The 22,997-nt window shown below is 36.7% G+C and overlaps 1 protein-coding gene across 2 annotated transcripts in view; it reads right to left on the bottom strand.

Moving 5' to 3' along the window:
• The window catches only part of LOC138177818 (tRNA dimethylallyltransferase), a 116,569-nt gene that overhangs the window by 79,142 nt on the left and 14,430 nt on the right, over window positions 1-22,997 (bottom strand). The window contains exons 1-3 of one of the 2 annotated variants that reach the window (XM_069109022.1): window positions 17,327-17,542; window positions 4,131-4,271; window positions 3,122-3,396 (exon numbers count right to left, since the gene is read on the bottom strand). In XM_069109022.1, coding sequence (XP_068965123.1) covers window positions 3,122-3,396; window positions 4,131-4,217 — 362 coding nt within the window. In that variant the 5' untranslated portion in view covers window positions 4,218-4,271; window positions 17,327-17,542. Of the gene's footprint in view, window positions 1-3,121; window positions 3,397-4,130; window positions 4,272-17,326; window positions 17,543-22,997 lie in introns of those variants that run through there. The other variant, XM_069109023.1, reaches the window with a different exon arrangement.

The following is a 22,997-nucleotide window of genomic DNA, read 5'->3' as shown; positions in this document are numbered from 1 at the left end:
TCAAATTTTACTTATAATGCAATAAAAACACACACACTACTATAGAGTGAAAACTATTTTATCGTTCTTTAAAAAACAACATATAAAACAATTTCTAAAAATAAGAAAGAGAAATGTCTTACACCTACACAGGCTAGGATCTATTACGTAGGATATAGACACACAGAAATGAACAAAATTTCCCATAATTACATCGATAATATAACCTAAGTTACGAGAATCAGAGGATTACAATGCGTTAGAATAAAATAATTGTTATATGGCAAAACTTAACATTAGTTACACACAACACGTGATATATCAAACAAAACGAACACAATGGAAGATGCTGTAGGTCGTAGCTACTAAACGCAAGTAGCAGACTATTCAGAAATTCGCAAATCGAATTGCTTTGAACGGTTCGTTCTGGCGAGTTATGCGCGCTGGATTTATCGGCGACGGAACGTACAAACGAGACAAGCATCGAAAATCAATCGCTGAAAGCGTTGTTTTCAATAGAGCCGGTTCGAGAGACGCCGCAACCTTGGCAAGCAATTCGCGACTAAAGGTTTCACGCAATTACCCGGCCGGGCCGGCAGTCGCGCACAGGTAATTTGCATCTCTCCGAGACTAAGAAAACATAATTACCGTAATTTATCACGGGATTCGTCGCGTGATAAACAGAACGAGCGTCGTGGCCTGAATTACGATATCGTTCCGCGAGAGAGGAACAGCCAAACGAACCGGCCTGAAATTCCGTCTTTTCCCTCGAAATTCCCCGCCACGATTTATATACGACCGAACATCCTTGTAGCCGGCGATCGTTATCAGATGTCACGAATCGTTATCCGATCGCGTGAAGCCTTTAAGCTGCGTTCTCACTGAAACAACTGCCAGCAACTTTATGCTTCTTGTTCGATGCTGCATATTTTAAGCAGTACTCGACAAATATCAATTTTTAAAATGAATATTTTGTTCGTAGCGAAGCGACGTAATCAGAGTTATAGTATATTATAGTACAGAGCATATTGTATCGCGATAACTAACGATAGAAAGTTTCCCGCTGTTGTTTCAGTGAGGATGCAGCTTTAGATCCACGCTCGTTACCCACTGATTCTCTCGGCCTGGTTAAGTAGCGACTTTTATTTACGATTCCAACATTTAGCGGGACATCGATTTATCGACCGACCGTTTGGATACCACACGTGGACTCGATAAGGTATAAAATCTGTTCGATCGAAATCGTAGCACCGTAAGACGATTTCGTGATACCGTTTATCGTGCAACTAGGTTATCTAACAGTGACACAAGTCGATTGCTTTGTTACCTTGTTGGTCTATCTTTTCTTCTGTTATTATTAATTAATTGTATATTTCTTCTGTTATTAATAGAAGTTCACGTGATAATATTATAAAAGTATTATAATCAGTACTTCGTTTCAGATATTTTATTTTCATTTCTGCACTTTTAAATTTCCTGGAAATATACAAACACCCGTAGTTTATTTATTAGTTGATACGGTGGGTATATTTTTCTATTACGGTTATCTATCAACGAATTCTATATAGAGATCTCTATTCCTTTTTACTTAAACATCTGTTATCTAAACGATGACAAATACCACTTATCGCCAACAAAAATATATCAAAGTGCCAACTCTATGAATTACATGGAAAAGTACATTTAATAAACTATTGATTCCGTAGTATGAGGGTTAACTAAGAGCATACAATGTTACATGGTCAGAACGATCGGTTATTCAATTGGAGGGATAATAGTGCTCGAAATTAATCCGTTCACGGACCTTGCTTATCTTTATCAAGGCTAGCGCAACCGGTTCATTCTGGTACAATCGACGAGTGAGTTAAAAATCGGGACTACATAAATGAGAATTCTATCGACCGTGTTTCGAAAGAACATTGTAGAGAAAATTCAATTCTAATCTGGCTAGATAACGTGTTTGCAATCAAGATTCCTGTATGATAAAACGCGAGCATTTAATAAAAGTTAAATTACGAGTGGGAGATCGGTAAAAAGATATAATTTTTGGAAAATAACAAGGTTGGTTACATTCCACATTGAACGATTTGTACACTGTTTAAATGAAAATAATTTCCTTTAATTTCATGAAAATCTTGACACAGTTTAATACGATGATTAATTAATTATACGAAAATCAATATGATTCGATAAGCTAATTGATGTCAATAGGCCAAATATTTGGTTAAACTATTTGCGAGATATTTAAAGTCTTGTGGATTTCGAATGATTATCAGCCAGGAATTCAATCGATGAAATTAAAGTACTCTATTAGATATGGAATGTGACATGTATCAAGACCGACAAAGGCCATTTCAACACGAGAAAAAATGAATATCTCTTTAGCGAGAGATTATGCAGACGAGGACACGTTTCGTAAGGCTGTAACGTACTAAAGAACCGAACCGACGTGTTTCTTCTTTCTTTTTCGTTCTTTATAATTCTGTGAAGAGTACTGAAGCGAAGATGATTGAAATTTGAAGTTAATTCAGGTGTGAAGTAGAATTTAAAGACATTTACACTGAACTGAAATTTGTTCCATTAGATCAAAATTCGGACACAAAATTACACGTAAAATAGTTAACAAAAAGTAAGCTGTTTTGGTCGAACGTAATATATTTGCAAGATGAAACAAATTTTGTGAATTAGTTTCTCCAGCAGATATCGAAAAGGGAGATTATTTTGATAAACGTTTAGCCGATTACTCGATAAACGTGTAATTTTAACAGGTTCATAAAGTGGGACAATGAAGACGATTCGAATACACGACGCTAGTTTTCGACAGAAATGTTTTTTAAATGTATGATAACGGCGAAAAGTTAATTACATAAATAAAAGTGAATGAAACGTGGTTAAATACTGAAAAATTGAAATTCCTAACACGATAATCTGTTGATTCTTACGATCAAACAGTTCATTTAGAAAACAGTTTTTATAACATCATCACTTTCCCCTACTTTTCAATTTATGAAATTGATCAACGTAGCTTCCGAACAGCTTACATTACGCTTTTATCTATTTGATCGATACAATAAATTAATACTTTACTATTAACTAGATCTAATAATTTTACACAGTGCAGTAAATGTATTAAACTACTCACCGAATGATCTTTCTCCTATTGTTCGAGTGAAATCGCTTGGCCATTTCCGGATCAACTTGGACCAGCTCCTCGTAGAGTTCCTCGTTACTTTTCGTGGTCGACCGATCTAATTCTATCTTCCTCTTTTTCGAACATGACACATTCTCTTCGCCCAATTGATCATTTTTCTCGATCTCTATCTTATCTATTAGAACTTCCCAAAGTATAGACTCTATGTAATAGTTGGTCCCACCGACGATGATCGGTAGCTTCTTTCTCGCGTGCAGATCGTTGATCTAGATCGGCCAAAGAAGAAGAGGAACGTTCGAAGAAGGTTAAAAGTTGGTGTGCAACATGGATCGAATATCGGTACCAGAGGGACCGTGGCATATTACAGCTATATCATGGCCCTCCTCGTGATATCGTTCGGCTTCGTCCAAATATTTCCATTTTTCGAAGCGTTCTCGTTTTGAAAAAAAAACGTGATGCACGTTGGATGAACTAGGCGTTGAAGAGGGTTGGAGACAAAAGGGGAGCGAACCGATTTCACGAAACTACCGCGACTTTCGCGAACCAAGAGGTGTGTGAAAATGCTGGCGCGAATATTAATCCCGCGGAAAATGTAAATGTAAATACAGAAACATAGTTCGAGAGATTCGTAACGCGACGTCGACATTTTTACACGCTGCTTATTAATTATTACGCACGATCGCCAGACGACGATGGTATTCGAGCGATATTGCATTCCACAGACAGTTTTTTTCCTCCTTTCGCTTTTTTTTTTTTTATTCTTAGTTTCTGGTTTTTGAGGAACGACGCGGTATTTCGAAAGTTGCTAAGCTGTCGCAGTTCGGCAAATCGTTTGTGTTTTAGCGAATGTTGGAAACGTTAAATTTCCGTGCAACGAGTTTTCGTGGATATGCTATTTGATATATGGATCACTGACACTGCATGTAGTTTTGGGAAATTTTTAATAGGTATCGCGATTGATAGAGAAAAAACGAACGTGATGGAGAAAAGGAAAAATTACAATGGGTATAGCCATGTCCCTGAATTGTACCACCGTGTAGTTATGTTTCAGAGGATCAAGAATATCCAGCATGTGATGCGGCACCATTTGCTTTTCCTCTTCCGTTACTTTCGCGGTGATAATGTTGAGACCTTTGTACACCTGTAAATTAATACAGAGACCTTGTATCAGTAGAAATTTCATGGAAATAATAGAGATCCTATACTTTGGATATTTCTCTAAAAGAATTCATTTATACTTACAAATTATCTTTCTTGAATATTTAGTAATAGCGAATTTAGTAAAAATTCTCTCGAATAATAAATACTATCAAAAATTAAATACCGATTAAAATAGTAGACAGTTAAGGAAGCAACGTGCATACGTAATTTCGACAGCTAAAGAACGAAACGATAGAATACAACCCATCATAGTACTATCTTCGTTGGATTTAATTTTAGAATTTTAGAAATATTTAACTTGAACATGCCACAGTAAATTTCCTGTACAGAATCGAACCTATCTATTCATCAAATTCTCCCAAAATTGTTCGCATCGATGTTGAATAAAGATCCTTAACATTCCTGGAACTCGTGGTTCGATCGTATTGAACGTGTCACGCGAATCGAAACGTCGAAATCGTGGAGATCGTATCTTGACGCTCGGTTTCATCAGCCGTGGAACGAAGTTGAAGATAAGTGAAATGTAGAAAGCCGAATCAGGAAATGTCAAAGCCCGTGTCATGCTAGTTATCAACGTTACCAAACCCAGCTGCTGTCAGGTTATTTCGTTCTTTCTTACGATACGTAAGTGTCACTGTTGGACAAGGAAGTTAAAATAAAAAGGAAATTGTGAGAAACGGACAACACGCGGATTATTTCTTATCTTTCAGCGACTACAGACTTCACGTTTTCGAAAAAAAAAAAAAAAAAAAAGAAAACGGTTCGTCGTCACCGTGTAAGAAAAAGAAAATCGAAGCCGAAATGAGCACAGAATTTATAACAATTAAAACAACATCTGTTTTCGTTTAAACGTTTTAAGCGTTCGGATGAGATAATGACGGCGGTGACATTTTCTGCTGCATGGATTTGCACGTTTTGGATGGCTGCATGTTTACGTAATTTATCTTGAATCGAAACAAAGATTAAGGAAGCTAGAAGAAACAAAGATTAAGGAAAGAATTACATTTGTACGATTAGAAGATTGAAATACAAGGCTTTCGGCTTTTGATAGATAGGATAGAAATTTATGATTTCGATAAAATCCTTTAGAACCGATACTGCCGATTTAAAAAAGATTAATTTGTCTTTATTAACTTTCAATTTCATGATTATAAAAAATTCTGGTTAAGGAATGACCCGGTTAATCGGTTAAAATTCCAACATTTTCATAGTTTTTCTTATTTATTTAAATTGCCGGCAAGCGAAATCGACCCTTTACAATCGCATTCGTTTGTCAACTGGAAGACCGATTATACGCGAGTTTCGCCTCGTTGTCCAACCAAAAAGCAATGAAGTATCAATTAAACGGAAAGCAACTAAAAACATAGGCTTCGGCGAAATCTTTTTCCTCGTTAATTACGTCGAGCCTGCATCGGTGAACGCACAAAAAAAAATCTCACCGCTTTCATCGTACTCCATCGCGATTTTTTTTCGTACTGAAACAATCGTGCTGGTTCATTATCGATTTTTATCATACCGGACGTTTGTGATATTTTAATTCTGCGCGCGATCACGGCCGTGTAAAATACGATACAATACTCGCGTTCGCTGCTCGTTTCGACGCGTTCGTTAATTAACGAAACTGTTGAAATAAATTCCATCCGCGCCATTAAAGCGCGCAACCTTTCGTGCCGCTAAAAACACCTCTGCCATACCTGAAATTGGAGAGAACTCGAAGCATTTTCGTTGCGTTTCGATGATGATTGACCAACTCATTCGGCACACGAAACGATTCGCCCTGTTCCTTCCTTTTTACCTTTCCCCACCACGAAGTACGCGAAAGCAATGAGAATGAAAAGCAGGTTCGTCGTTCGAAGGAAGCACACAAACGGTATTTGTAGCCTTGGCACTACTACGTAGATAATTCTATTTCATTCAAAGTTAACTATTAAGAGCCAGCTCTAACGTGTACAAAGTTCACGGAGACTTGAGGCTACAATGATTACAGCATGATAGAATAAACGCGCATAATAGCGAGATTATCCTCTTCTTTAATGGTTCCGAAATTTTCTTGCATTCCTCGACCACAGCAGAACAGTCTGCTATTCAAATAAAAATTCTTTGAATTCCACCGTGAATGAAGAAATTTGCTATAAATCATTTATATTGTGTTTAGTGATAAGAAGATTTACGATAAAGGTACATAACTTTGTAAAATGCTGCATGAAAGTTGGTGGAAACATGAATTTAGCATTTAGAGAATTTGAAAGACATCTTGTATCCTACCTAGATAATATTTCAAAAGAGAAGTTAAAAGGCAAGCTATTTTAAAAAGAAGTGGAGATGACGAAACTGCGACAACTTCATTCCAAGTATTTTGGAATTCCGGAAGCGCTTCTTTTTAAAAGTCTCAATAAATATACGAAAATATATAAAAACGCATATATGAATTTATGTTTCGATAAAACATACGTGTGACTAAAGTTTTCTTGGAAAAAATATGTCGTATGCACCACAACCTGATAGTAAAAAAAACTTCAAGAAATTTTTCTACGCGATTTCACAAAGGACATCTTCGATACTGTTGGACGGTCTGAATATTTTTGCAACGCAAAAATTTTATACTTTATGTCCACGATGTTCCGTTAAGTTACGCTATCACTGACCGAACAAACAGGTTTTCGACGTTACGGTTTGTGCCTGGGTAACTTGAGTAACCATGTCTTCAACCTTCATTAACCTTTTTCATCAACGTCTTATTGGACCGAATCTTGCTGCAGAATTCTTCAAAGCAAGTAACGCAAACGGAAGTTCCATTTGAAGATCACGCCGCGTTGCCAAGAAGAAAAACGACAATTTCCGTAACTATATGCGACGACAACTACACGCATAAATCAAATTTATTGCAGGCGTAAACGCAAGTAACGATGACATGTAATCATTTCAAATATTTATCCAACATGTAAATGTCTTGGAGAGAGCTATTTTCCATCGTCATCGAGGATCAGCGATCACGAGATAAGCGTGTTGCGTGGATCATTACGAGTAATAAAACTTCGTGATTGAAGGAAAAAACATATTTCGAGGGACAGGATAAGAATGAAAAATGAAGTTCGAGGAAACTGCTACTTTCTGAAAACGAAATGTTATATTACTGTAAAAATTCTACACGGTTTCTCGAAATTTTATAGCGAACGTGATAGGTACATTTATTGATCGACATTTCTCTGATTCTACAATTTTTAATACGCATTTTTACACCAAATATTACATTGAATTTTTCTATACTGATGGGAATAAAAGAAAAACAATTCTTTAGAGCGGTAAACTAGAAAATATTATGAAAGACGAAAGAAGCTTTGTCGAAGGCAAAGAAAAATGAAGCATACGGAACGAGATTCTTAGCGATAATAGGAACGGTTTGATATTCAAAAAAAGAACCGATTGATGCGTAGACAAGCAAATGTTCCTGTCGGAAGTTTGTTTATACTTATGTGCTGCTTCGTCGGAAGGCGTAATGATAAAACAAACGGAAAAAGAAAGTAGAGGATGCCGAGTAACACGTGGACGAGATACCGGCACGGTTCAAGGAGAGAAATCGAGCAACGACCGCTCCCTTTTATTAACGGAATTAGTATCTGTTTCATACTAATCAATATTGTAGTATCTCGACGTTTTAAATGATTCTTTACTCTTTGTTTCTTCGAATCTTATTGGTTACTCAGCTATACTTAACAAAATATATGTCGTTGGTAATGGTAATGTGGTGTACTCGTCGATAATTCTCATTATCGTTTAATAAATTATTAAAGATAATCGATAACTTTGGAATATAAAATAAAATATTTGTATCGAGATTTACAGAAATTTTATAAAAACTGATAATGAAATAAAAGATTTCTTTTGCACATAGAAATATATAATAATGTAATAAGCGAATTTATGTCACGAATTACTCAACAACATTCAATAATCCATAAACTCGTTATTGCCTTTTCGTTTAGAGCATCGATATATAATGCTAGATTTGGACAAACAGCAACATCGGTAACAGTATTTCTAAATTAGCAATTCACTTCTTAACGAGAAAGAATATTTCTTCAAACAAATTATCCACAGTATACTAATATAAACGCAAACACGAATAAAAACCCTGCAAAGTAGTTGCATTGCAAAATTAATAAATATAAATATTTAACGTACACGAAAGAACATTGGCCTCTTACGTAATCCCTATCTTCTCGAACAAACTAAATTAATAATCTTCTATATATAACCACCTCGTTTGATTCTCATTACCTTAAAACCAAATTATTCACTCCTCAGTTTCGACGGGAAATCAATCAGGAAACAATCACTAACAGTTAACAACAACATATACATATACGTAAATACGCGAATTACAATCGATCTGTCTACAATGTAATAACATATTAATATATATTACATATACGCGTCAATTCATCCTACCCCTAACTAAATTACCAACCATGTTAACCGTATTTAATAAAATCAAACACTTTCCCGACCAATAAATAAGCAATGCAAAAGATGAGAAACTTCAAGCGGCTGCTTAACTGGTCTTCGTCGACGAGGAGAGGTTACCGGCAACCTAATTCCAGCCAGTCAAGCCGATCTGCGTACGTATTTGCTAGACTCGCGTGTCTTGCCGGTCTGGTCGTGTTACATAACGCGAAAAACCATCGAAGCTGCATGATTAATTAACCGTACGCCCAGTGTCGAAATCCGTCTCGACTCGAAACGTCATTCAGCTCTCGGTCATTCATCATTCCCGATTGGTCCCACCGAGGAATCCTAGAAGGTGAAGAGGAAATTCCCTTCTGGGGAAGAGTTCACGACGCATCCAGACGGTCGGCTGCAGACGAGCTCGACTCGAGCCACCGCAAATAGACATTGGCCGGGAACGCTTTGATTGTTTCCCAGACTCAAGGTCGCGAGTCTAACGCCGGAAAGAGACAGCTTCGAACATAGAGGAACGTGGAGGAAAGAAGTGGAACAGATGCAGAAGGAGAGAAAAGAAGCGGAGGAAAGGAGCAGGAGGAATACAGAAGCGGGGGAAAGGAACTATAGAAACGCAAAAACGGAGGAAAGAAAACGAACGCAGGAGCGAAGGAAACGATCGACAAATTAGGAGCGAAGCAGTGAAATCCAACGTGACGATGTAACTCGGCGCTCGATGGAGGAAATTCGCGCGTTGCGTGATTTACCGGTATCGCTATGCAGACCTCCGAGAGTTACCGAGGCCGCAATTATCCGAGTAGCCAGCGAATCGCGGGTCAATTACACCCGATGCGTAATCGATCGGAATCCTATTGCGCGCGTGCGAATAGATCGAGGTGCCTTCAAGTACCGTCTGGTAATGGTGATCGTAATTCAGCTAGGCTCTCGACTCTTTGAGTGAAATTAGAATGAATTACGAGTGGATCCGAGGGTGAAATGCTTTGGAGTCTGTCTAACGGTATGATGATGAAGCTTGGCCGATTAACGATAGGACACGAGAAACTTTGTTTTAAATACAGCCTAGTTAGCTTAATTCTTTTATCGAACATTTATAGGAAAAATGTTCAGAATATATTCTTTTACGATATTTCAAAGACACGTAAAGTGTTTCGAAAGTATCTTTCTGTAAGCGGGTGTTAATATTTTGATCAGTCACGGGCCGAATAAATTACGAAAGAAAGCTCGGTGAACGCAAATTTCGCTTTCACTCATGGGACCACGAACGAGATAAGCGCACACTGGTGCTACACCCTTTTCTGCTTTAGCACTTTGGAATGAATTGTATCTGACAGCGAACACTTTGATTTTTATTGGGTCCGATTCGTAAGAAAAATATTATCTCCTCTTAAGGTAAGTTATATTCGGAGAAAGGGATCAATATCTCGTGTATAGTAAAAATAACTACGGCTTCGATACCTTTTCCTTATACTCTGTACTCGATTTCGACTATCCTTTTTTATGTCATAAGTTTCTTATTACTATTTACTTTAAATATTTGCATTCTCATTTTTCGCTTTATTGCGCTTATCGAAGATTCTAAAATATAGTTTTTAGTTTGTTAACGCGCTGTATATAAAAATAATTTGTGTCGATATCTCCAAATTTATAGTGGAGAAAAATGAAACTGAGAGAAATGAGAAAAATCTTTTGTAGAAAAAAGAGAAACAAGTATTTAATAAAATACCGAAGAATTCAAAGAAATATTTCGACGAGTTCGCGATAAAAAATTTCCATACGTCGAAGCTAAAAATACAAGATGTGATTTAAAATTCGATAGAAGTTTTCTATTCGCGATTAAAAGTAATCACGAGCCTTCACGACATCAAACGAAGGTTAACGATAAAATAGATCTAATCTCTGACTCTTAAGTATCATTTAACCGTGCCTTTAATTAATTTTAATTGGCCCAATTAATGACCAAATGAAAGATAGATTTAGAAACCATGGACGAGAATATCATATACGCAAGTGTTACATTTCGTTGATGAAACGAATCGAAATACACGGTTCTGGAAGTTTGTAATACAGGGTAGATTATTATTCATGAGTACTACATCCGGATCGTGCACATTGTATTCACTAATTTGCATTATCTCTCGAAGACACTCGTGTCAATAGAAGCTCTTAATGTAAATCGTCGATTCGAAGGGAAAAACTCGTTTGCTTAAAATTTCAATACCTCGCAACATAAATAGCGACCTCGTTTTAATAGCACTTTCAGCTTACAAGTAGAACCTTTCAAAAGTTTCGTCCCTTATGGAAATTAAATAAAGAAGAGTTTTTAATAATACTCGAATAAACGAGAATTTACGAGAAATTAACGAATATATTTTTCAAAAATTCTTACGTTCATTGAATCTATCTTGGACATTCTGCGATATTGCAAAATGAATTATTATATCCACGTACCAATGTAGATCTATAATTTTAATTTCATTTCATTGGAAATATTTTAATGGAATTTGCGCATACTCCGGCTTCTATCAACATTAAACTTCGCGAGTTGCAAATTTTGAATTCCAAACTTTCCAAATACACAGATTTCAAATTTTTTTATTTTTTAATCTTTGAATCTTTTAATTTCAATTTCAGATTAAAAACTCTAAATTTGAAATCGCAGATTCTCAGTTTCAAATTCAAACCTTCACATTTTTTATGCCTTCATTAACATCGAAATTGACGACCAATTAGAGTCTTTTGCGACCTGTTCAAACCCTTCCGAGTATTCGATGCTCGAGTATATAATCATTGGCGAAATATGCATAAAACAAAGCAAGTTCCCGGTGCGGATCGTTGTGAAAGAGGCGGGGTATCCTTTATAAAGGTGGCGTGCCACTTGCCAAAGTTCGATCGTGAAGGGTCAATAAATCAGCAAAGGAAAGGGTCCACGTGGAATACTTAATCAGTAGAAAACGCAGGCCGCATAGCGGCACGTCGATTGACTTCAATTGCGGCGACGTTAGAATTATTTAGGCGTACTCAGAGAGTCGGTGGAATACGCTTCATCATGTAGATCACGAAATATTCAGGACATCCGAAAGGATGTGCCTCGTAGAGTAAAAGGATGTTGCGATATAATTCGCAACTTCCTAGAATGACTAGGTCAAACGCCATACCGTTAAGATATACCCCTTTGGAAATTTTAATATTCATCCAACACAACTAGCCTGACTTCAAAGACGCCGTACCGATCGGTTAGATACTATTTCTAGGCACCAACGAATTCTGAAAGTTCGTTTCCAATTGGATGGAACTTTTATGAGACCCTCTTTGTCTCTTGCCTCTAACGGATTCCCTTATTTAGCAACTCGATCCTGTTTCTATCGGAAGCGAACGGTCAAGCCTTACCCAATTTTGTCTCTTACCGTAGATACATTTTCTTTTCTTCTTTTCTCATTATTGCAGCAATTTGATTCAACAAGACGTTATTTGCAGAAGCCCAATTGTTAAAAATACGTTGGTACGTTACAATTTATTACTTTGTTCAGTAATCGATTCCTATTTCACTGAATCTCTAGAATACATTTTGAACGATCGTACGATGTAATCAATGCGATAATAGATAGTCCGAAATATTTTCTAGATTTTCCGACGGCCTATAACCGTAAACAAATTGGATTTGAACGTGAATGATACGTAGTTTGCCTGTGTGAAGGATGTTTGTTTACAAAAAATTAATATTTCCATGAACGAATATGAGTAATAATTTTACCAAGATAAATAGATGTTTCACGCGTACCTCTCACGATATAACGAGGGTACGAAACATTTATTTCGCATGAAACCGAGGGTAAATGTTGCCCGCGTGCACACACAGACTTTTAAGCGACGTTCATAGCGATCAAACAAGCAGAGTGCACTCGAGTATTCGTCCAGGTCCTTTCGAAATGCCGTAAAAACTTTCGAAGATGCGGTGTCTCTTTGTCGGCTTACATTTTTTTCTCTGTATTTAAAACGTTTCACCTGCCAACGAACTGATCTCGACCACGAGTCATTCTCCTGTTAGAAAGGGGCGAATAACGACAATACTGAATCACTAAAGTGAATGTACCAACGTTTATCTTTGCGAGTTAAGCTACCACACACACGGCTACGTATCAGAGGAATAATTGACAATAAATTTCAAGAAATATCTGTTACGAGGGCGCGCCAGTATAGAGCCAATGTTCGTTACTTCACCCAATGTGTACGCGTATACTACCAGCCAAAGCATTAGGACACCTATTCGTTATATTTATTGGAAAATTCTAAAAACTTTTACTTCATTTAGCGTTTTACATTATAAGACACGCATAATGGTTGCAAAAGTATTTGTACACCATTGTATTTATTATAGCACCTACATACTAATTAATTGACTCCAAGTATGTATTAGATTGTCCGAAAAGTTTCTTTCGTTTTATGAAGAAATAATAGACGCACAACATTTTTTGTTTTATATTATTTTGTCGAATTACGTACGATCCATTTTGTTCTGTTGAGATAAACACCGCGACGTTTCACAGACTTGGTTTCACGTTTGTACGAAGGTGCACCGTTGTAAAACACACGTTTACGAAAGAAAGATACTTTCCGGACAACCTAATATGTTAAACTTCGAATCAGTTAGTACTGCGATCATGTGACTAGAAGAAAGTTCGGTAAGTATTATGTAAACGAAATAGAAGCTGATAAATAGCGCTTTGTTAAAAAATAAATATTTCTGTAGTCACTGTATGATGTATGATAAGTAACAGGCAAGACTTTCAATTTTTCAAGAAAAGACTTGTGAAGATGTAGATTACGTAAAGTTGAACTCCAGTTAAATTCCGCTACGAATTTTTCGAATAGACCTGATATTATATCATGGTCAGTTATAACCCCAATTATATAATCGATAATACATATTATAATCAATATTTCCTTCGATCGTTCCTACATATGTTACAAATTAACCAGGATAAGGAATTTTGTTTTTGAAACAAAGAGTATTCGAAGCAACGAAACTTTAACGAAGCTAAAAATTCATCGAAGCACCTCTATCTCGCGAGAAAGAACGCGGCAGATTAATCTGCGGCTACGGTATGACAACGAAGAACAAGTCCGATCTTGTAGGAAGCAGATCCAAACCCTTGAAGTATTCCGCCAGGGTCGTATAGCTTTAGGGTACCTGCACGAAAACTGGTCCAGGGAAGAGGAATGGCGCATACAAACGATCTCGTCTCCGCTCTATCCTCGAGGCGGTCCGCACAATCGGCTGGCCTTCTCTCTTGTTCCATCCTGGCCCCGACCATTATCCTACCTCTTCCTTTCGCCAATCACCTGTCTTCCTTTGCCTGGCCCGAACGAAATCGTACGGCCGCATATCGGGCATTAGAGTTTCTCACGTCATCCTCTTATCAAGTTTGAAAAAACCGGTCCTCCCTGAATCCATGTACAGCTCGCTGATCATCCGTGAATACATATCCCGTGCGGAGAGAAATGCGCATCAGGGTCAAAGAAATCGCGAAATTTCACTAAGGCAATGAAATAAATTTCATATAACACTTTATATTACCTATTACACATAATTTACCAAAACTGCAGAATGACGATCTTATAGACAAACGCCAATTTGTTGATCGCTAATATGTTAATCCGAGACAGAAAGAGGTCATTAGTTGGAGAAAGTAACGATAAATCTTGGCGGAATAAACGGAATTTCGAGGATAACGTGAAAACCATTATATTCACGCAGCTGGCTAGGAAACGAATGATTGTAACATGTAACGCGACATGAAACTGCGGTCTGATCCGAGGTTTGCTTCTCGAGTTGCTCCGCGAGTTCAAGGTGGTTTTACGCTGTTTGATGGTGGATGGTAATTTATGAAACGTTTCTTTGAAAGTTCTCTAATGGAGAAGAATCATCTCTTCGAATAGTAATTCTTCGAATATATACACCTCATCTAAGACAATTTATTGGAAAAATTCATCGTATATCCTTCAGATTCTTTTTAAATATGTACGTAACGTGTGTTGCTTTATAAAATATGTTAGTGACAAACAAATATATTTTGAAGATTCTATGGCTTTGATACTTGCGGATGATATCAGAAGATACGTAATTAATCCTCGAAGGAATCATTAACATTCCGTAACGTCAGTCTTCCCAGAGGATATATTTGTATTGATTTCCACTAATTCCGTTTATGACAAGAGGAATTAAGCGATACTCATTTAGTACAGGGCCGAAGTAAACAGAATTCTTTCGACGTTTGAAATTTATTCTAACGAAGAAACCTGTTCCTGATTATAGTGGCAGTAAATCAAATTTTGTGAAAAATATTATACGATCGGAGGAAAGTTTTGTCCATCAAATTCATTAACATACAATCCTACCAATTTTCAACTATTAACGTATTATACAATTCCTTACTGTACATCCGACCATTTCTAAATTAGACTGTCACTGGAAAACGAGGTGCAAAGTAAATATTTCTTAAAAACAAACTTCCGGTCATTTTCTCTTCTCTCTGGTAATATGTAATTCCATTTAAAATGTACTAAATACCTAAATCAGCTGGATACCAGATGGGTAACCAGCAACACAGGTTGTAGACAAAATTGAACAGCCTTCAAACCCATTCGAGAGCAATTCCAAGTAAGAACCTCTTCCATCATAGCCAAAACCGGTCTAGACCGATGCAAGCGTATCTAACAACGAACGTTAACGAATACTAATCACTTCCTGCAAGTGCGCAAGAAAGACTTAACGCAACAGATGCGTCGGCTCTGACGCCAATTCAAATTTTCAGAAACGATCTGCACCTTTAAAACCGATTTAAAGTTGACTAAGAACTTATCCGAAACTTATCTAAAAGGCGCGTACAGCTTCATAATTCTACTTAAACGATAAGAAACGTAGAAAACTTCGAATATTTTGGTATATCTTGTAAACTAAAAACAGCGTTAAATGGGACATTTTAATTGAAAAAAGCAGTTCGATTAGGAACGGATCGCAAAGATAAGGAAGATCACGCACCCACTGTTAGTATCCGCTTAATAATCGGGCAACAGGAGAGCAGGCAGCTTCTATGCTTCATTTTGTGCACTGTACAACGAGTCATGTAGTAGTAGGTACACGCCGACCGATCATTAGGCATCACGGATTCCTACTAATCATCGTTGAACGTTCAGTGATTCTTAGACGAACTGTCATGTCGTTCCACGAGCTTAACGACCGAGCTTCAATAGAAAAACGCGTGTTTTTCCTTCGTTTCGATGATTAAATTCTGGATATAATAGAACGTCATGGTTGTAAAGGTGAATGTTCACTCGGTATCGCCGAGTCCAAGTCGTAAATATTTGGGAACATCATGTCGGTGCTAATAGTTTTTGATGTCGGTGACACGGAAGCATCTAAATAGAGAAATGGATACTGTCACAAAGCGATAATGTTGTTCGTGTATTTTCCTGGATGAGCATCCTTTTTGATGTACAATTCGTTACCACAACTCTTCGATACGTATAATAGGTTACTAAAGTGATAATACTTGAGGATTTATAAGGTGCGTGTTGTAGTTCGGAGGATTTTCTTACCGAAACAATTTTTATGGTTCTAGAAATTATAAATTAACATTTTGGTGTAAAATGAATAAATTAGAGTACAGATTTCTGTTTCTCCTACTTCATTGATCGTATTGTATATTTGTGCGAAGACTTCTGATAATTTGTAACCGATAATTATGGTATGATTAAATTTCTAAGTTGACACATTCGTACTCTGTATCAACTATAAAAGTACATTAAATTACAATTACTTATTTATTCAATTGCACGAAACGAACAAAGAATTAAATATCAGCGATATATTTACGTTTACATCTTCGTGAATTTAATACATTTTAACGCAAAACGTAACTCTCACGAGAATCTCCTCTTAACAAAATTTCAGTTTGCATAGAAACAATTCAAGTATAAAGAGTAGTAATTAATGCAGTTGTACGTAAATTACTGCAAAAAAAAAATTGAAATACAGCGTAATATCGAAAGAATGGAAGCGTCCATTAAAGGAAAAAAAAGAGAACGTTTTATAAACTGTAAAGCTGGCAGAATGTTAATAAGAAGGGTAGGCTGGTGAGTGGTTCGAAGTTTCGAAGCGTCAAAGGCCGGAGATCCTGAGACAGCCAAGTTTAAAGGCCTTAAATTATTGGAACCTCGAAGTGTCAAAACTTCGGGGCTTGCTAATTTCGTGCCTCCTAAACCTTGTATCTTACGATGCTCCTTTATACGAAGCCAGCCAACAACTTCTCCCGTTGCTGGAATCCCATACTTTCCGAAAGATAAGAGATTCGAATACAGAGGAAAGCCGCGACACGAATTTCGTTCCACGAAAATGATAGCGAAGATGAGAATCAAATATTGCGAAACTATCGAAGAATTTTTATCTGGCAAGGCATCTAAGTCATAAATAATTAATTGTTTATGCAACGAATCTACGCTGAATTGAGATTTTAATACACGTATTACCTCTTGTTTGAGGAATAATAATAAAAGCAACGTAATAAATAAATTTACCTTGAGAGATCGTCGCGAAGCAATTTGAAATCCATTCTCACGTACACTGAAATTTACTTTTACTCAATGTGGGCAAACATTACGACACTGGCACAACGAAAGTCGAAAGATCACACGATACATGTGCATACGTGAACAAAAAAAAAAAGAGAAAAAAAAGAAGAAGAAAATAACGCGATTAATGGTACTAAGTGATTCGCTGTCAAGAGCCGACTAACCAAAGAGCATCCAATTTGCAAAGGTTAAAGGTATCTGCGCAAGAATTCACAGGGGTAGGGGACGTTTCAATGAAATCCTGATAACAACAAGCCGAAAGCCACGTACTGTTGGTGTTTCTGCTTTTTCTAAACGTTATTTATCTAACTGTAACGTTCGACTACGCGACAGGATGACGTTTCAAATCTTTGTTGCTTTGTCTCTTACTACGAACAAGTACGCAGACGTCGCGTAGAGGAGATATTTTTCAATGAACTTGGTTTTCAGTGGAGTTTTAATTCTTGCGAATTTTCGGTATTTTTTATGACTATGTTCGTATCGTTAGTGGATTTTCTCGTAGTTATTTCGAAAACAGAATATGTTTGTTATAGATTAACCCTTTACTCTTAACAATTAATAGAAAATAATTTTCTCAAAGGCCAAAAAAGAAAGTTAAAATTGAAAGAGTCTGATAGAATTAAATAGATTTCGAATGAACGTAAGATTTCTATATTTGTAACTTTCACTTGAACGCTTCGATCTGTCTTTTATTCAAATATTACGAATATTTACTTCGTAATGTTTATTAAAACAGATCTCCCTGATAACTGAAAAGTGCCAAACACGCGATTACTTTCAATTTGTATTAAATTGGAATGAATTTTTTAACAGTTCGCATAAGCATTTGCATAATGAGGTAACTCTATCCCGTGTTATTGAATACTCTTGAATATTTCTTCGCATTCCTGGAAAGGTAAATGCATATATACATTACCGGGTCCATTCAATGTCTTGTAAAGTGCTTTAACTGAAAGGCTCAATGATTATATCTTGCAATTATCGGCTAGAATAGTAGGTAATTTGTATGAAAAAGAACTGTACATTGTAATGTAACGACAATAATCGGAAATAATAAGATAAATGGCTCGTTAGCACATCATTCAATTCGTTACAAACGATATCGTATTATCAATCAAAATGTGTGTCTATCTTAATAAATGAACTTGATTTTCTTTCTTTATACTACATTATATCCCTCGTCAAAAATCTTTTATAAGAATACTTTATTGACATTCTTTGTAATTGCAATAAATACAGATACTCTGTAGAAAAAGGTTATTTTCATGAAAATCAAATGTTAGAAAATTTTAAAACATTAACGATAAAAGCTCTTTTACGATAGTTTTATATTAAACAAATAGAATAATAAACAAATATATAAACAAACTGATAAACAAATATATTATTACACGATATTACACGAAGCACATAGAACCAAAGGAATGCAAGTGGCATTTGTGAAATTTTCGAATCAACAACAGAAATGGTTAATTTAATCGTTAAGTGTCACGTTGTAAATAATTCAAGCAATCCAACGTTGCGTAAAAGTACCGTTTAAAGGCTAAAAAAATTGACTGCCAAGTCCTTGCTATAGTCAAACATCGAGTATATAACTTAATTTTCGCACAGACTCTACCTTTTGGGATTGTTTTAACGTCTGAATTTCAAGATCAATTTCCTCGATATCAGAAAAATGTCACAGCATCCCTTTGGTTCCAGGTGTCTCATATATCATTTACTTAAATAAAAATAATTCTTAAAATAGACGTACAAAGACTCTCCCATATGTGACGGTAAATCCAACGACAGCCACAAACAAAAAAGCTGTAGGAATCAGAATCGTAGCTCTCCTTTTCATTCAGGCGATCAACGAGGCCAATCCCTCGAAGCCCTCGTTCCTCTACATCCGACAACCTTCGGAGATAGCATCGAACAGGGTGTCCGAAAGAAAGTCAATTAATAATCTCATTCAGAGGTAACGCGGAGGAGGAAGCTGAAGGAAGATGAAGCAAAATAGCACGAGGGTGAAAGAGGGACAAACCGATGCGACCGGCGAAAAACGAAACCCTTGCATACCACGCCAGCTCACGGAAGATTAAGATAATTCCTGGCGAACGATGGCACGCTGGACGAGTAACACCAAGTTGTTTCCAGGCAGCCAGTGTGAACGGAACGTAAAACGAAAGAGATACAAAGTGAACTTGTCCAGTTCCCCCTTACGTTAGCCGTTCCACCAACACGCATACACATACGTAGACGACCGTCTTACGAGAACGACCGGCCATTAGCATCGTGGAATCCTACTAATTATCGTAAATGTTAAGTGGATCTTAGGCGTTTGATACGGCCGAATGCGGACCGCGTGGAAATCTACGATACACATTTGGAACTCTAATGGGACCAGTTTCACGATTTCTTTCGTGATACGTCTATCCCGCGACGAGAAACGCTCTCGTCTCGTAACTCTGTCTGCGATTAACACTATCCCCGCGAAATTTTGCGTTCGCTAGCCAGCGCGTGCTCTTCTCGGCCGCTTATTAGCATCTCCGCGCCTTCCAACTAGCGATGGCATCAAATTCAACGTGTGATAAATCCGAATCAAATCCGACACCCAAGGTTCACTTCATAGGGTTTGTATACTTACTCATAACATATAATAGTTCGTTCGTTGTACCTGAATGTTTCGAAAATCTATCTACGTCTATTTATTTATTTCGATATTGGAATGAATCGATATTCTTACAAGCCCTAGTCGAATCACGAGAGTCAAAGAAGTATTATATATCCTACGTATGCCTCTGCAAGGCGAATATGATCAATTATTAACCAAGTATAGTATAACTAGATTATACAGGAAATTACTATAGCGGAATAGAGAATTTCTGTCGAGATGATGCTCGTGAAGTTTTCAATCTATTCGACCAATGGTTGATTATATTTAAGAGTACCAGAGTACCTTCCTTTTTTTTCTCGAAATATTTATACAGGATTCGTATCTAGTTGGCCAATACGCTTGCGACATACTTGAATCCATCGCTACTTCCAATACTAACGAGATTACACGTTCAACGATTTTGCCTTTGCACAACTGGAGTTGGGTTCTTGCCCGATGGTTTTATTTGTATTTTACCTTTTATGCTCGACTTTTGTAATACATTAGGGTAATTCAATTGTACAGGAATGGATTTATTATTTTTAGCGTTATATGTAACAAACATTTGAGATAACTAAAATTCGTAAGTAATGTATCGCGAAAGAAATTGCAGCTTCTATAACAGCGGAAACTACTAAGTGTAATTAATTTCTCGTTTAATTAAACAAGTCGTTGCGTATCACATTGGAACACCGAGAAAACGATCGATCATTAGCAACTTTTTTACTTTAATATCCATGCGACATGACGCATATAATCAATTTTCCGCCTTATGGCCTATTAAAAAACCACGCATAATTTAAAAATGCCAAGTATCATCGCAGCTAAGAAACCTTAAATGCGATCTAATCATGAAAATAGGAGATTATCTTTTGAAACACAATACTGTGAAAAGGTCTTATACGATCTACCGAACGGAAATGTTTTGTTCTTATGAATGAATCTTAGGATACATTGTATTATTCTCATTACCGTTATATCTTACCAATTAGTTTAGAACCCTAACATAATTAACATTCGGTGACCCTCTTTTGATTACTCAACAGCTACATTTCTTTTCGAATAATCTCTTACCTTGACGAGTAATTTCTTGAAAAATTCATATATCCAAATAATTTTTCTTGCTTTCTATCATAATTTTCTTGACACTTTAAAGAACTGGCTTCCTTTGTTTTTTTATTTTTAAACTTTTAAAACAACGTTAATAATTCTTGATCTATTTTCTGATACAAATCTACAAATTTTATAAATTCGACGAAACAAAATCGAGCTCTTCTAACATCTATAAAATTTCCTCCAAATGTTACATTTTTCTCTGCAATTTTTATGAATAATTATACTTATATCCAGAAATCTTTCGTAAACTTTCATGAACTTCGCAGATGAACTTGTGCGTTCGAAAAATTTTAGTCTGAAGGAATTTCTATATACTGTGATTAAACCGAGATGCAATTTAAAGAAACACGCCTGAAATTTTAGTCGGCAGAACGCATATTAACGAAGTAGGACGTCGTTGAATGGCGAAGACGAGGAAGAATTCAGAACGCTAATGACCTCTGGGTAATATCACCTCTGTGGATCTCAATGTTTTACGGTAATTGACTCATTGACTCACTGGGCGAGATAAAACGGGGAATGCCGTAATATTTGCGGATCGCGCAGGAAAAATGACGCGTTACATATCGTCGTCAGCGAATTAACATTCATCGATATTTCGCGGAATAAGAATTGACATGAAAGCAAGCGGCTAAGCAACTTACGAAACGGAAAACCCGCTTGTTATTACGATGCACAGCGATATATATATCGTATAAAATGAATTTCTCAGAGCTTATCGTAAGACATATCAAAACATTAAGGACCAAGACCTATCAAGACTCGAGATTCAAGTTTTATCGAGATTTTTAAAAGATTTTAGTATCCGATCGTGCTCGAACTGGAATATGCAAAAATGTATAAAGTAACCAAAGTAATAGTACACATTATACAATTTATTCGGATGAAACAAATTTCTACTAACGTTCTATCTTCTTATTTGTGTTCATAAGAATATGAATTTGCATAAACATCCGCAGTTTACAAAATGACCGATACTCTACGTATTCGATGAGATTCGAACTTTTTCACAGCAAATTGCTACAAGTAACTAGTAACAAAGTGACAAAAATAATTCACATCGACAGATCGAAATAAGATGATCGGTCATGGAAGAGGTACGTACGCTTAGACAGGAATAGCAAAGATCGAGGAGAAACGATTCGAATGGTTCACCGTACCAACCTTGGAGAACTGGAAGCACGACCTTGATGTAGCAATTGCGCAACCATTCCTCGAAGAGGTCATCGGCTACGTACGATCGTCGATCACGAGGCATTCTAAATCCCATTCACGTGCGATCGACGAGAGTCCGTCGCGTCGCTAGATCTTTCGCGGCCGTTCGTGATCGTGGAATTCTCGAGGCGACGTCCTGGCCTACCTCGCCGTGAGATCTGGTTTCTGGTTTAGCACCTGGTTACCGCATTTAATTAACCTGGACATTATCGGGCGTGCGCGCAAACCGACATCCCATTGCATCGTACGACGCGAGTTCATCGTGTTACTCTGTTTATCTTGGTCAGCTATTTTTGTCCTATCGAGAAAGCTCTAATTAACGATAACGTGATTTTTTTAGGATCTCGTGGTTCGCAAGGTCCACTTTTAATCACGTTATGGTGTCTTCGTACGGATGTTTTCAGTTAATGGGGGAACAGAGTTCACAAGTTTTTGATTAGTCAAGAATTATGTAAATCATTTCAAATTACACGTTCAAAACACACGTAGCTACATAATTAGATAGATTTAAATTTTACTGCTTATTCCACATCCTTATAAAATTATTTATGCGAAAAATATGTAGAATGTTCCTTATAGGTTACTAGGAATGAAACTGCAAAAACTTTCGAAAGGTATGCATGATTAAATTTGTATGGACAACTGTATAAC

Source organism: Bombus flavifrons, chromosome 3 (genome assembly GCF_040668555.2).
Source record: "Bombus flavifrons isolate JBK064 chromosome 3, iyBomFlav1_principal, whole genome shotgun sequence".
NCBI lineage: Eukaryota > Metazoa > Arthropoda > Insecta > Hymenoptera > Apidae > Bombus > Bombus flavifrons.
This window is presented reverse-complemented; position numbering and strand designations above follow the sequence as displayed.